A 16046-nucleotide genomic window follows, 5' to 3' on the forward strand; every position below is an offset into this window, starting at 1 on the left:
GAAGCTGTAGGCGCTCTATCCTCAGCTGACCAGAGAGAAGCGGAAGTTTTGCCGGGTGGAGAAAGATGGCTGACAGCGATTATGAGTCGGTGCTCTGTGTCAAGCCGGAAGTGCACGTCTACCGTATCCCACCCCGGGCCTCTAACCGGGGATACCGGTGAGTGCGGTGGGTTCTGGTTGATGGCACTCGGTGTATGCGAGCTCTGACCCTCGTTCCTCTCTTCTCTTATAGAGCGGCGGAATGGCAGCTAGACCAACCAGCCTGGAGCGGACGCCTCCGCATCACTGCCCGGGGGAAGGCCGCATTCATCAAGCTGGAGGACCGAACTACAGGTCCGTCTACGTCCCCGTGTATAGTACACACCTGCTGCTATGTGACCCGTATATAATGTCCATACAATGTATATGGGGGGGCAGGGCGTGGGCTCTGTATACACCCCTATTAACCTCTATGTACCCCCTTATATACCCCTATGTATCCCTATATGTCCCCCTATGTACCCCCTTATATACCCCTATGTATAGTACACACCTGCTGCTATGTGACCCGTATATAATGTCCATACAATGTATATGGGGGGGCAGGGTGGTACTCTGTATACACCCCCTATTAACCTCTATGTACCCCCTTATATACCCCTATGTATCCCTATATGTCCCCCTATGTACCCCCTCTATATACCCCTATGTATAGTACACACCTGCTGCTATGTGACCCGTATATAATGTCCATACAATGTATATGGGGGGGCAGGGCGTGGGCTCTGTATACACCCCCTATATACCTCTATGTACCCCCTTATATACCCCTATGTATCCCTATATGTCCCCCTATGTACCTCCTTATATACCCCTATGTATAGTACACACCTGCTGCTATGTGACCTGTATATAATGTCCATACAATGTATATAGGGGGGGCAGGGCATGGGCTCTGTATACACCCCCTATATACCTCTATGTACCCCCTTATATACCCCTATGTATAGTACACACCTGCTGCTATGTGACCCGTATATAATGTCCATACAATGTATATAGGGGGGCAGGGTGGTACTCTGTATACACCCCCTATATACCTCTATGTACCCCCTTCTATATTCCTATGTATCCCTATATGTCCCCTTATGTACCCCCTCTATATACCCCTATGTATAGTACACACCTGCTGCTATTTGACCCATATATAATGTCCATACAATGTATATAGGGGGGCAGGGTGGTACTCTGTATACACCCTCTATATACCTCTATGTACCCCCTTCTATATTCCTATGTATCCATATATGTCCCCTTATGTACCCCCTCTATATACCCCTATGTATAGTACAAACCTGCTATGTGACCCGTATATAATGTCCATACAATATATATAGGAGGGCAGGGCGGGGGCTCTCTGTATACCCTGATATATACCTCTATGTACCCCTATATACCCCTATGTATAGTACAGACCTACTGCTATGTGACCTGTATATAATGTCCATACCCTGTATATAGAGGGGCAGGGCCGGGGCTCTCTATATACCCCCTTATATACCTCTGTGTATAGTACAGACCTCTTATGTGACCTGTATATAATGTCCATACCCTGTATATAGAGGGGCAGTGCCGGGGGCTCTCTATATACCCCCTATATACCTCTGTGTATAGTACAAACCTCTTATGTGACCTGTATATAATGTCCATACCCTGTATATAGAGGGGCAGGGCCGGGGCTCTCTATATACCCCCTTATATACCTCTGTGTATAGTACAAACCTCTTATGTGACCTTATATATCACCTATATATATTTTGTACAAAGATGGCTGTATAAACCCCCTAAATATCCCGATATACTTTTATAGCCCCTTATATGACACCTAGAGAGGGGCATAATGGGAGCTCTGTATTCACCCTCTATATACCCCTATGTAGTGTATACCTCTTTTTATACCTCTATGTAAAAAATCAATCTGCTATGTGACCTGTATATGATGTACATACCCTGTATATAGAGGGAGCAGGGCGGGAGCTCTGTTTACACCCCTTACATACCCCTATTTACCCCCTTATATACCTCTATGTATAGTACAAACCTGTTGATATGTGACCTGTATATAATGTCTATACACTGTATATGGGGGGGCAGGGTCTCTGTATACACTCCTTTATAACCCCTTATATACCTTACACAGAGAGGTCTGTATACACCCCTATATATTACCCAGATATACTGTATACAGGAAGGGGGTAACCACCTCCCTGTATTCACTCCTTATACCCATATTTACTATATGCCTCCTCATATATCACCTATATATACCTTATACAGAGAGGGGGAAAACAGGTCTGTATACAACTTTATATACTCATATATACCTATGTCATATATAACCTGTGTAGAGAAAGTGCTGAACCAGAGATCTGTTTTCTCCCCTCCATATCTCATATCAGAGTTCCCCCCGGCCCTTTTAGCTGGGACCATCACCCTTTACTTTTCAGTAACCACCCGGCTGTTTTCGGGTGGTTACTGACAAGTTGGGTCACAATAGAGAGGTACTGGACAATTGGGGCATAATACAGAGATGATGGATCAATAGGGTATAATAGGGGCGTGGGGATTTTGAAATTGGAACAATGTATAGGCGGGTGGTAGACAGAATTATAGGGGTTACTGAATTCCTATGGCAACAACAATTGGGATCTATCATGTGTTTCCCCTTCCACTTTTTGACCAGCCATCTACCGCTCTCCCCATACATCTGAAAAAATGTCTGGGGAGCACACTGGGGTATACAAAGCAGGACTGAACCAGGGGGCTTTATACATCTCATAATACCTATATATCTGTGTGCATATAGATGGAGGACTCCATTACAGATATGTATACACATGTGTAAGGCTTTTGCTGTTAGTTGTGTGGTGGGTGATTACTCTTAATCCTAAAGCCAACCTAAATTGTACAAAGAATACATTTGTTTGTGTATAAAGAATACAGCAAAGAAAGAGAGAGAGGGTTCTTGGATATGATGCTGTAATATAAGTTAATGGCAATAAGACTTCCTTAGAATTTGTTTTATATTGTAAAATATATCATGTGACCATGTGGTATATACAACTTTATTACTTTGTAATGTATACTGATTATATTATGTAATATAATCTCCAAGGTTTCCCAATCCCCTGAAGAAGCCCGGTAGGGCGAAACGCGTTGGGTTTAAGGGTCAAAAAACAAAAACATACTGTAAGAACTAATCCCCACTAATAGACGCCACTGTTTAGTTATGAGGAAAAAAAGACCCCTCCTCACTGTATGAATGAAGGGTCCCACAAATAGTTTAACTTAAGATTGAATAATTTCAATACACCAATTGTATTATATAATTTTTGTGTACATATAGCCACAAAAACCCTCTTTCTCTCTCTTTGCTGTATTCTTTACACAAACATGTACCACCTGTATACACCACCTATATGCCTCTATTATTTCCTACATACCCCTCTATACATCCTCCTATACCACCTCTATATATAACACAAATAGACTGTATACAGGGAGAATGGAGCCATGGTCTGTGTGTTTTCCCGATATACCTCTGTGTTATATATATTGTACATATATAATATTTATATAGCTGTGCCTCCCTATGTATGCTGTGTACAGTGTATAACTTACACTACATTCCTCATTCTACATATTATTAGGGCAGACCCTTTGCAAACTTTCCTCCTGGAAGGAGCTCTCCATTACCACAACAGCCAATCACTTTCTCCCTTTCATTCAGCCACCATTCCTCTAGTGAAAGGAAGAATCTGGTCATGGAAGACAGTGTGATAAACAAGGCAGAGTCTTGTGATTCTGGTGATTTCCATGTTCCTGGAAGTGCTGAGTCAGGAGCTTCATTGAGTGATGAGGAAGTGACAGGTCGGGGAGTTATCTGCAGTCAGCATGAGTTCAGAATCTGACAATATAAGTGACAGAAATCTCATTTATTACTATTCTTACTATATTACTATTCTTCTCCCATTGCTGCATCATTACAGGGCCCCGATCTAACCAAAGCCCATTATGTGATGGTAGGGGCGTCCCTTAAACTGAAGGAACCCCTAGCAACCCCTGGAGGAACTATAGGGTTTCATGGAATGAAATACTCTGTATTAGTGTGACATTGCTAGCAAACTAAAAGATAAGCAGAGGCTTTAAAGAATCCTCCTGCTTCTCTGTGATGTCTCCGGTATTGGAGGCGAAATCCCCCCAATGAGAATATCTACAACTAAAACTGATGGAAGTTTCACCCTTCCCTAATTTGTCTATGATGCATTTAACGTTCCGTGTGCTGCTCCTGGTTACAGTTAATGGAGATTCCTTTGTATAATTCACCTTGTCCTCTCTTCTATAGGTGAGCTGTTTGCTCAGGCCCCGGTGGAGCAGTTTCCCGGCATCGCTGTAGAAAATGTTGTAGATTCCAGCCGATATTTTGTTATCTGCATCGAGGATGGGAACGGTGCGTCTCCTCCTGAGTAGTATGTTGGTTGTAAATGTTTTGTGGCGTTAGCTATGAATAACTCTCTTCTCCCATAGGGCGGCGAGCATTCATCGGGGTGGGGTTTGCAGACAGAGGAGATGCATTTGACTTCAATGTTGCCTTACAAGATCACTTTAAGTAAGTTCCCATAATGCCTTCACTATAACTTCTGTTCTGCTGTAGTTCTCCTCTCCTGAATGGTGATTTTAAACTCTAAATCCTGCGAGCGGAAGTGAAGGTAAATCTCACAATTGTCTTTTGTTATAAGAATTACTAAGAATTACTCATCCTGTATTCACTTTCCTTAGGTGGGTGAAGCAACAGACTGAATTTGCTAAACAGGCCCAGAATCCAGAACCTGGACCCAAGCTGGACCTTGGATTCAAGGAGGGACAGACCATCAAGATCAATATAGCGGTAAGATTTGATCGGTGATGACAAGACATTCTATTATAGCAAAATTATTTTTTAAATAACTTTCAGCAAACCCCCATCCCCCAAGTGGACCATCATATGGGTTTTAGAGATCATATTAGATCTGTTCCTAATGTGGACTAGACGAGAAACCCCTCATTAGGTATCTTTTTTGTTATAGAGCGGGAGTGTTTCCAGCCAAATGTACCACACCCTTAAATCAATTTTAAACAGAAGAGTATTTGCAACATGTTGGGGTTCTTTAGGCAATCTCTGAATCTTTATACACACAGTTTAAATTTATCAATGATAAATATTCTTAATTATCAATACAAACAACCATATTGGTTAACATCCAGCAAAACATCTTTTGTTGTTTTAAGTATACAGACTTTCTTTGTGACAATTCTCTTTCATAAAGACAAGTTTTTGCTGGTGACGCGTTTCGCCTATTACAGCTTCATCAGAAGAACAGATCTTAGCCGGTCCTTATATGATTTTAGTTCTTTAGTGATGCCAATCCTACCAATGACCATTCCTTACAAAGAAACAATTGCTGCACATGCCATAAAGTTTTCATTAGATCTTTTCTCAAGGTATAGAAATCCCTAATGCCCATTGATGGAAAAATCACACTTTTCTACTGAAGTCATTCTTGCTTAATGTGACCGGTTGGTCATGGTGGGTGGTAATCCGGATAAACTTGACTGAAGGGCCACAGTTTGTTTTCTTTGGTCTAAAACATTGTGTGTGCATGTTTTTTTTTTCTTTTCGTTCATCTTTATTTACAATGATCCACTCTGCTCTCTTTAGAACATAAAAAAGAAAGAAGGGGCCCCCGCTGCTAAACCACGACCTCTCAGTACAGGACCAAGTCTGCTTCCTCCACCACCGGGATCCAAAACCTCGACTCAGCACAGCACTCCACAGCCAGCTGCTAACCCAGGTAACCTGACCTAGCCATACACAGTCATTTACACATCATTTCAGTGATACCCTGGCACCTGACAATTATCAATATGTCAATATCTGTTACAGATAACTCACTATTTATACATCTGGCACAGATAATTCACTGCTGACCTCTACTGTGTATTATATATGTCACTGATAACTCACCATTTACCCACTCTGTCCATTTTACATGTCTAGCACAGATAATTCACTCTGTATTACATATGCCACAGATAACCTGCCACTGACCCGCACCCGTCAAATGCATGTTTGTCACGGGTAACCCACCACTGCTTCTCAGTCATTCACATATGTTTCACATGGAGGAGTGGGTTGTGGGACATTCACATTGGATGTGAACACAGCATATTCTCATTCTATCCAGAACCCTTTATGATATATATATATATATATATATATACACATGAGCAGTACGGGGGCTCAGTGGTTAGCACTCTCGTCTTTGCAGTGCCGAGTCCCAGGTTGGAATCTCGGCCAGAAAACTATCTGCATGGAGTTTGCTCCTGTGTCTGTGTGGGTTTCCTCTGGGTACTCCGGTTTCCTCCCACATACCAAAAACATGCAGTTAGGTTAATTGGCTTCTCCCCAAATTGACCTTAGATTGTATTAAAGACCTATGGCTATGGTAGGAACATTAGATTGTGAGCTCCATTGAGGGACAGCTAGTCACATGACTATGGACTTAGTACAGCACTGCATAATATGTTGGTGCTATATAAACACCATGAAATAATACCAGTAGATAGGTGTTCATTTTGCAATGAACTGTAGGTGTACCAACAGTACCCTAATTAAAATCAATAAAGAGGTCCACATTGTAGCCCTTTAGATGGAACTATAATGCTATAGGGAGGACCACAATTAGGTGGAGTCACAGGGACGTTTAAGGGTGGGCAGAGTTCTCCTGCAGCTACCATATGTGAAATTCCACCTTGCACGTTTAGCAGATATTTCATACACAATACTGTAAATCTGTACCACATTCTCCCCCCACCCCCCCAACTCTCCTGTAGTGTTGGCTATTATTTATTCAGCTTGTCTTCCATCTTGTGCTTTAACTTCTTCGGTTCTGCTACATCCTCTGCATGCAGATTTGATTTGTGACCGTTTAAGGGGGGGGGGAAATCTGTGCCCGGTCAGGGATGTGATATGTGTCTCTACTAACACAGGGCTGCTCTTTGACCTGGGAGGATTCTCATCTGAACCAGCAGCTTCCACAGACACCTGGGGGGACTTCACCACGGCATCCAGGTATATAATATACATCTTCTAATATTTCATTTGTTTTATGTACCAATGGGACTCTCTTGGTATTTAACTATTGCCATTTATGAGATAAACTTTGGTTCTGGTTTTTATGATGTAACTGTCTTGTCCCCCTCACAGCTCGAGCAACAGTCAGTCCAGCACCGGTTGGGTCCAATTCCAATAAACTGACTCTGGAAGGAACATTGACTTTTAAAGACACTGCGGTTTCGGAGGGCTTTGTCAGCAGCTCCTTGTGATTCCTTGATTGTCTTTCGGCACCGATGCCACCATTTGTGTCATTGACTTGTTCATGTTTGGATGGACTTAGTCTGCTTGTGTACCAGATTAGAGTCATTTGTGAATTTGCAGTTTCCAGGTCTAGGATTTTTTATCCTTGTAGGGGGGGGGTTGTGGGGGTCTCCTGTGATAATCGGAAGGCAGATATCAGGATACAAACCTGGCCTCTGTCTTCCTGTAAAAGAACATTATCGGGGATCTGATAATGGGATAGATTTGTGTTTTTATAACCAGGTGACTGCATCTTCTTCCTTGTGAAAACTCTTAAGACTTCCTGCAATCCTCCCATTACTGGAAAGAGTCTCCTTATTGGAATATTTTACTAAATACTGCACAGCTCCAGGCAGCTATAGAACCATCTGGAAGATACAACAAAAGCAATGTAACTGAATCGTCTGCTTTCTGTGTGGTTGTGTCCTGGGAAAAGATGGAAGAAAAATCTTCAACCAGAACACAGAACTTCCTCTGCTGATACGTTCACTTTTATATTTTGCATTCTTTATTATTTGCAGGACTTGTAATGTTATCCTTAATGAGGCTTCCAAATGTTCTCCTTGTTTTTTTTTCTTTATCCTCCAGGATAAGTTTAATTGACCACATGGGTGGTTGTCTGTGTAAAATCCCAGCTCTATCACAATCCCTGCATGGAGCCACTAAACAGGAGGCTAAAATGGCTGCTTCGCTTATATAACCCTGTACAGAGGAATCCGATTCACATTCAGCAGATCTCATTCTTTTGTATAATGATGGAAATTATGATCTCTCATCTCCTGTCTGGAGCTGTGCAGTTATTTTTTTCTCAATCCTAAGTGCCTTTACTCCTAATTTTTATAGCGGAATGAAATGATTTGCATGGAGTCGGTGGATCTCACAATTCTCAGATGGAATTCCCCGTTTCTGTTTTGTGTTATCATCCCGATGACTTTTCCTGATCCCTCAGAGTTTTTTCTGTAGTCACCTAAGTGCCTTTTTGTATGCAAAGTGCAGTGCGGGTGGAGCTTTCTTTTCTTGCACTCCATGACTTATAGCTTTCTTTTCTTCTCTTTATATATGAGGAATTGGTGCAATAATTTCCAAAGATTTTAGATGATTGACTGATGTGTTCAGGTTTTCTGAAGATGGGTAATACAGGGTGAGGATTTATTCTCAGCTCTGACGGCAGCAGACCAAAGACACACATGGGGGTTGTGTGGTTCTGATTCTACCCCATTGTAGCACTTCAGCTCCTGGCACTTCTCTCCGGCAATCTCCTGCATTTTCCTGGTCATGGAAGTCCGAGCTGCTGCAATGGGTTGATGAGGACTCCATACATGCAATCTCCATTGTAACTGAAGAGAACATTCCTGCCATGTAATGGACCATAATGTACAACCTGCAATGACCAATGAAGAGATCCAATGGATGGGTGGGGGAGGGGGGTGCGCTCATAACCTTTTATTTATCTATAACACTGTGTTGGGTTTCCTCATTTCCTCTCTTTCTGTCTTTTAACATTTGAGATTTTATAGAGCTCTATAACAGAAAAATAAAAGTTTTATTTCAATAGTTCTGTCTGTTAGCTTCTTTTGATTGCAAAATTTGACTTTTAAAATGATACTCTGAATAAATGAAGCCCCTCATAATGGGCACAGCAGTTGTACAGACTCAGCACAGGGATGGTGGGAGCCCGTCAAATGGGCACAGCAGGGTTACAGACCCATAATTTGGAAATGTAAAGCTCCTTACCAATCCAGATAACACGACTTGAATGATCTGTGTCATTTCATTCTGTAACACAGCTACAATAATCATAGATAGATATAAATCACAGATTATCAGATATTGTGCTGACTATCAGGAAAACACGTGGGATTTTGTGTTTTTCCCCTAAATTTCTATTTGCTATAAAAGCCAATAAAATAAAAACCCTTCCATTTCCTGTCTGTTCTTTAGGAGATTTTTAACTTCTTGTCCTGGAGGCACAACAAGAAATAAATTGCCCCCTGCCCGCTCTGATGCCATCCTGTAATCACCAGCCCGTCCCTTAGGGTTTGAGAAGCATTGGAGCCGCGGCCAGCTGGGGTTATGGAATGCTGAGCGCTGCCCAATAATTCCCAGCATGCCTTCCGCGTGTTATGGTGACGGCAGAACCGCTAATTGGATTTACCAGCAGAGCAGTAAAACCTGACGGGGTCAAGATCTTCCATACTGTATGCAAGGAGTTCCAGAGCCCAGAGATTATTAAACAGGATTTATATAGCAACAACAGTACATTAAATAGGAATTGCAAATGGTGGACAGATACGGACTGACACAGAAGGAAGGGAGCACTCTGCCCCAAAGAGCTTACAATCTAGGAGGTGGGGAAGACTTCTGAGAAGACCGGGATCCTCTTCATCCACTGAGAATGTAACTGCATAAGTTGCATTGCCACCAATGGCGCTGTACGGTATACAACTAAAGCCAAAGCCACCCAGATCCGTCAATTTATTATTTTGCACATGAGGGGCCACCCATAGGGTGCAGAGTGACCCCAAAGCTGCCCCCATCACCTGATAGTAATCTGTTTCCTTCATATTTATCCAGCTATCAATCAGTGACCTTTTATTTATTTATTGTCTGCGTTAGGAATATAACAGCTCTGGGTTTGCTTGTACACTGGGCAGCACGGTGGCTCAGTGGTTAGCATTGTGACCTTTCCAGTACTAACCACTCTTTGCTAACTATCTGCATGGAGTTTGTAGGTTCTCCCTGTGTTTGTGTAGGTTTACTCACACATTTCAAAAACATGCAGTTAGGTGAATTGTTTTCCCACCAAAATTGACCTTAGACATTATTGACTATAGTAGGGACATTAGATTGTGAGCTCCTTTGAGGGACAGCTAGTCACATGACTATGGACTTTGTACAGCGCTGCATAATATGTCAGCGCTATATATATATATACACTGTGTAATAATAATAATACACTTAGGCTCTATATTGGAGATCTGCACCTTTTTCTGTTCTGCAGATATTATTAATAATAAACTGTATTTTTATAGCACCGACATATTATGCAGCGCTGTACAAAGTCCATAGTCATGTGACTAGCTGTCCCTCATAGGAGCTCACAATCTAATGTCCCTCTCATAGACATATGTCATTATTACTGGCTAAGGTCTTTTTCCTTTTTTTTTAGTTGGAAGCCAATTAACCTAACTGATATCCTGGACGTTTCAGTCCCCCAAATATAAGAGGAGCCGGCTGTACAATAAACATAAAGCGGCACCCTGGCATCCTTTACTATCTAGAACAGGGGTGTCAAACCAAATCTGACCCACAAGAGTGCTAACCACTGAGCCACCATGCTGCCCAATAATGAATGAATTCAGGTAAAATCTGTCAATGAGATGCCAGTCACAGAGACTGGCAGGGGAACGATTTGGATCCCAGTGTTTAATTTTGGGGGTCACCATATTTATATAATAGGGGGGGTCGGCATGCCTGGCACCATTGCGGAAGCTGATACACCTGGCTGCTGATGGTGTTCCCGCATTCATTTAAGTTTATGAGATCCAAAAACATTCTTGAAGGTTCCAGCATTCACCCATCGTGTATTAAGCCCTCGGTGCCGACATTTATAAACGGATTGGATAATGGATGAATGATAGAAGTGAATATCGATGTCACAATACTCAATGTGAGCCACGATCTCCCTCCTTCATTATATTCTGCCTATGGCTGGCGTTTTCACACGACATTGGTCTTTTCATTCCATTCATCTCCGGCTGTGCCGTCCTTTCTCTGAGTCAGTGGAAGTCGTGCCCGGACAGGCAGCGGGCAGCAGTGCCATCAGGCAGGCTGAGACTTGCCCGTGTTGTGTGTGACATTGGTGACGCACTGACTGTGGTCATTGTCATGCCAGAGATTTCCCACGCTGCATCTCAGACCCCCAGCAAGATGGAACTGCCAAGGAGGCCCCTGCACTGCTGAGAGGAGCGTCAGCTCCTAGGTCCAGTCACCTCCTTATTTTATTAGTTCTTTTATGGTCCAGCAGCTGCTGATAGGTTGCTTTGTCCCCAGTCCCTGAGCCAGGTCAGTGTGTGTATATATTTATATTATTATTATTATATATACACATATTATATATTATTATTATGGACTGCAGGCTGCAAGAACTTTGCAGAATCAATCTGAGATGTAATTTATCTGCAGCCCTTCTGTCTGGTCTTAGATCTGCGGAAACTAAATCTCCATGCAGGAAAATCTTTCCCCAGGGTAAAGGGCAGTTGAGCTGATGAGATGCCCATCTTGCCCCAGACAAGGGCAGACCACCAGGTTGTCAGGGTAGATCTGGAATGGGGGGGGTGATTGCAGGATCTGTGCCTGCAGCCGAGAGATACGGAAACTTTCTGCCCCTATAGACTGAACGTCATATGGGATGTTTGCAGATTCCTCTGCCCATTGTAGTGAATAACCCCTCCTGCCCCCCACAAGGCAATAAAGATTGGAATGAAGGTTGAAAAAGTAGCACAAGAAGCGTCTCTGGGACGTGGGATCAGATCTGGAACATAGAGCTAGCACTCTTTTTATTAGTCAATATTCAGAGACTTTCCTCCTAGTATTGGTCATTACCAGCTCATTGAGTGACTGTCCCTCTTTGTGTGCCATTGTCCCTACTTCTTTGTTACCCTACCAGTGTCTGGCACAATGGCATGAATGGGTGGTCACTGTGGTGACAGTTGCCGGAGAGACGGTAAACTCATCGCATTCTCTGTGTCTTTTGGTGAGGACAATAAACATTCGGGCGTGTAAACCCATTACAATGATTGGTGCCCATGGGCCAGGGGGTGTAAACCTTTTACAATGAGTGGTGTCCATTAACCCAGGTGCAAACCCATTATAATGAGTGGTGCCCATAGATCAGGGGTGTAAACCCTTTACATTGAGTGGTGACCGGGAGGTGTAGATACAATGAGTGGTGCCCATGGACCGGGGGTGTAGACCCATTACATTGAATGGTGCCCATGGGGTCTACACCCATTACAATGAATGATGCCCATGGACCGGGGGGGGGGGGGGGGGGGGTTGGACCCATTACAATGAGTGGTACTTATGGACTGGAGGGTGTAAACCCATTACAATGAGTGGTGCCCATGGACCAGGGGGTGTAAACTTATTACAATGAGTGGTGTCCATTAACCAGGGTGTAAATCCATTATAATGAGTGATGCCCATGGACTGGGGGGTGTAAACCCTTTACAATGAATGGTGCCCATGGACCAGGGGGTGTAGACCCATTACAATGAGTGGTGCCCATGGGCCAGGGGGTGTAAACCTATTACAATGAGTGGTGTCCATTAACCCGGGTGTAAACCTATTATAATGAGTGGTGCCCGTGGACCGGGGGGGTGTAAGCCCATTACAATGAGTGGTGACCGGGAGGTGTAGACCCGTTACAATGAGTGGTGCCCATGGGCCAGGGGGTGTAATCCTTTTACAATGAGTTGTGTCCATTAACCCGGGTGTAAACCTATTATAATGAGTGGTGCCCGTGGACCGGGGGGGTGTAAGCCCATTACAATGAGTGGTGACCGGGAGGTGTAGACCCGTTACAATGAGTGGTGCCCATGGGCCAGGGGGTGTAATCCTTTTACAATGAGTTGTGCCCATGGACCGGGGGGCAGAAGTTCATTATAATTAGTGGTACCTTTGGATCGAGAGATAGAGACTGCAGTTACCAAATCTATATACTTTTAGTGCTCACTCTAGACATACAATTTATATCCAGTCAGTGATATCCGTATATTGTTCATAGTAGGAGAGATCGCAGTGCAGGCATTCTATACGCACCCTGCTGGTTGTAGGTGAAATCAGGGTAGTTATCACATTGAAGGATAAGCTGTAATCCTCTCCAAATGTCTCTGCAGGTTCTACAGTACAAAAAGCGATGTGGAGAGGTGGAGCAGCAGCTGCTGGAACGATCGACAGAGCTGGAGCACGAACGTCTCAGTGTGAGTCTTATATCTTATGTTAAAGTGGACCTGTCAGAGACAAGTCTGCATGGTTACATCAGACATATCAGCCTGGAGATACATGGTGACCTTGGATGATGCCTGAATAAAGATGGCGACAGAATTTCTTTATGTAATAACCATTCTCGTTTCCTGTACAGAGCCGCCTGGAGATGACGGACACGCGACTTCGGCAGGAGGAAGAGACCAGCAATGAGCTGGAGAACGCATTAATACGCCTGGAAGAGGAGCAGCAGAGGTAGGGAGACGATCTGCCATCTCAGAAATGGACAGTCTCTAAGCCGGGGTGGGGGGGGGTTAGCCCCCAGTGAATCTTCCCACAGCAATAGAAAACCTGAAATATGTTACTGTCTGACATTTGTCCATCACTGTGACCAATCAGCCCTTCAGATCTCTTCTGTCATATAGGAATGTTTGGTTGAGATTTCTGCTCCTTATGTATTGTAGAACTATGAGCGCTCCTACTGTCCGCCCCCATCAATTATCACCATTTCACTTTCCTCTCTTCCACTTAGGAGTGCTAGCCTGACCCAGGTCAATGCCATGCTGAGAGAGCAGCTGGACCAAGCCAACTCTGCCAATCAGGCGCTGAGTGAGGATCTGCGTAAGCTGACAGCTGATTGGACCAAAGCTCGCGATGAGCTGGAACAGAGAGAGAGTGAATGGAGGCGAGAAGAAGAGGTGAGCGATAAACTGATGGGACCGGTTCAGTGTTCTCTGTACAGCACTGCGGTATATGTCAGAGTTATATAAATGTATAATAATAGTGTGTGACTGTGGGGGGACATTAGAGTGTCAGCTCCTCTGTACAGAGACTGATGGGACTGGCTCAGTGTTCTCTGTACAGCACTATGGTATATGTCAGAGCTATATAAATGTATAATAATAGTGTGTGACTGTGGGGGGACATTAGAGTGTCAGCTCCTCTGTACAGAGACTGATGGGACTGGCTCAGTGTTCTCTGTACAGCACTGCGGTATATGTCAGAGCTATATAAATGTGTAATAATAGTGTAACTTGTCTTTTTGTCACCCTTGCAGTCCTTTAATTCATACTTCAGTAACGAGCACAGCCGGCTGTTGTCACTCTGGAGACAAGTTGTTGGGTTCCGTAGACATTTCAGTGAGATGAAAACCATGACGGAGAGGTGAGTTATGATTGTTTTGTAGGTTATTCCAATCTCTGAACTGTAAGCTGGGAGGGTACATAGAGAATAATTTGTTCTTCATAATGATTATTATTACAAAGTATTTTTAGTGCTGACATATTACTCAGCGCTGTACAAAGTCCATAGGCATGTGACTAGCTGTCCTTTAGAGGGGCTCACAATCTAATGTCCCCATTATAGCCTGTGATGAGTGTATCTGTATGTAGGGAGTGAATATAATGGTGAAAGTAATGGAATGTGTATAGTTTGGGCCCCTCCAGCAGAACTCTGCATTTCCCCCAGCCGCCATCTTTTCATTCTGCACTATAAGCCTATTCCCCCCTCTCTGTACGCAGGGACCTATCACTGATGCAGAAAGAATTGTCGCAGTCCTGCCGCACTCTTCACGCCTCGTGTATGAACGTCAGCGGATCCCAGCGCCTGGCAGAGAATAGCGGCGCCGTGGTAGTGGAGAGACAAGCGCTGCAATTGGCCCAGCTGGACGAGCAGCTGAAGGACAAAGTGCGGCAAATGATACAGCTCCAGGCCACGTATGATGCTGAAAAGGCGGAGATAAGCATCAGGTAAGTTACCTGCACAGTCCTTCTATTATAAACTTGTGCTCCAGGTCGGCTACTCAGTTTGTATTTTGTCCCTCAGGGTGGAAGAACTAAATAAAACTATTGAACATCTGCAGATTGATATCAAGGAGAAAGATCTGCAGATCAAACATCTTCAGGAGAAGGTATGGAGAGAAATGGCCGAAGCGCTGTTCAGGAGGGCATTGTGTGTGATTACATTACATTGGTAGTGCTCTAGATATAACTACAGAATGGCAGGCAGTGTGTTGCTTCTTCTCTTTGGATCCCTTCTTAATGTTTTTTGCACTCGTTTGTCATTGCAGGAGAGGAGTCAGATGGAGGAGCAGGCAATGCTGGTTGGGGAGGAGTTGGATGCTCTGAAATCCGAAAGAGAAATTCTGCAGGAGACCCTCAGGGAACTCACCCAGGTCTGACACCCCCAGCCGCAGAGCTGACAATCAATTATAGACGAGCTGTTAACCTAATCTTTCTTTTTATGGCTGATTATTAGAAATGATCATTTGTGCTGTTTATATTCTAAAACATTTGGTAGAATTAGACTATTTCTTCTCCTAGCTTAAAATATTATGTGGCTTTGGTTTGGATTTGTAAGTAATGTCAGGATTTTAATACTTTGTTGTTGGAATCGTCCCCCAGGCGGTGCTGAGTGACACAGACAGTGGTCTGCAGATGTCCACCAGCGACAGGACATCTGAGTTTATGGAGAGCGAGGGTCCGGGACTTAGCCTTAGGGGTCTGTCCAGCAGCCTGCGCACCTCCTCTCCTATCCGCCGCTCCTCTCCACATCGCAGCTCATCTCCAAGACGCAGCCTCTCACCAGCATTCCGGGACTCTGCTGTATCCGCAGTGCACTCTGC

At 43.9% G+C, this 16046-nt stretch overlaps 2 protein-coding genes across 2 annotated transcripts in view; both read left to right on the top strand.

The window, feature by feature from the left end:
* Nucleotides 1-8989, top strand: NECAP2 (NECAP endocytosis associated 2). Its single transcript, XM_072425821.1, has 8 exons — nt 1-157; nt 233-333; nt 4385-4489; nt 4567-4648; nt 4819-4927; nt 5738-5870; nt 7069-7150; nt 7286-8989. Exons 1-8 carry the CDS (start codon nt 66-68, stop codon nt 7329-7331), a joined length of 750 nt encoding a protein of 249 aa, XP_072281922.1. The 5' UTR covers nt 1-65; the 3' UTR covers nt 7332-8989.
* A 4319-nt stretch (nt 8990-13308) lies between these two features.
* The window catches only part of CROCC (ciliary rootlet coiled-coil, rootletin), a 17426-nt gene continuing 14688 nt past the window's right edge, over nt 13309-16046 (top strand). The window contains exons 1-8 of the mRNA XM_072426721.1: nt 13309-13419; nt 13581-13678; nt 13956-14121; nt 14481-14587; nt 14944-15171; nt 15248-15332; nt 15492-15596; nt 15826-16044. Coding sequence (XP_072282822.1) covers nt 13324-13419; nt 13581-13678; nt 13956-14121; nt 14481-14587; nt 14944-15171; nt 15248-15332; nt 15492-15596; nt 15826-16044 — 1104 coding nt within the window. The 5' untranslated portion in view covers nt 13309-13323. The remainder of the gene's footprint in view (nt 13420-13580; nt 13679-13955; nt 14122-14480; nt 14588-14943; nt 15172-15247; nt 15333-15491; nt 15597-15825; nt 16045-16046) is intronic.

The sequence above is a fragment of the Pyxicephalus adspersus genome, chromosome 11 (assembly GCF_032062135.1).
Source record: "Pyxicephalus adspersus chromosome 11, UCB_Pads_2.0, whole genome shotgun sequence".
Taxonomy (NCBI): Eukaryota; Metazoa; Chordata; class Amphibia; order Anura; family Pyxicephalidae; genus Pyxicephalus; species Pyxicephalus adspersus.

Coding starts and splice junctions, on each gene's coding strand:
- NECAP2 (XM_072425821.1), top strand. CDS start 66: ATGGCTGACAGCGATTATGAGTCGGTGCTCTGTGTCAAGCCGGAAGTG. Junction 158..232: donor GCCTCTAACCGGGGATACCG/GTGAGTGCGGTG, acceptor CTTCTCTTATAG/AGCGGCGGAATGGCAGCTAG. Junction 4,490..4,566: donor CTGCATCGAGGATGGGAACG/GTGCGTCTCCTC, acceptor CTTCTCCCATAG/GGCGGCGAGCATTCATCGGG.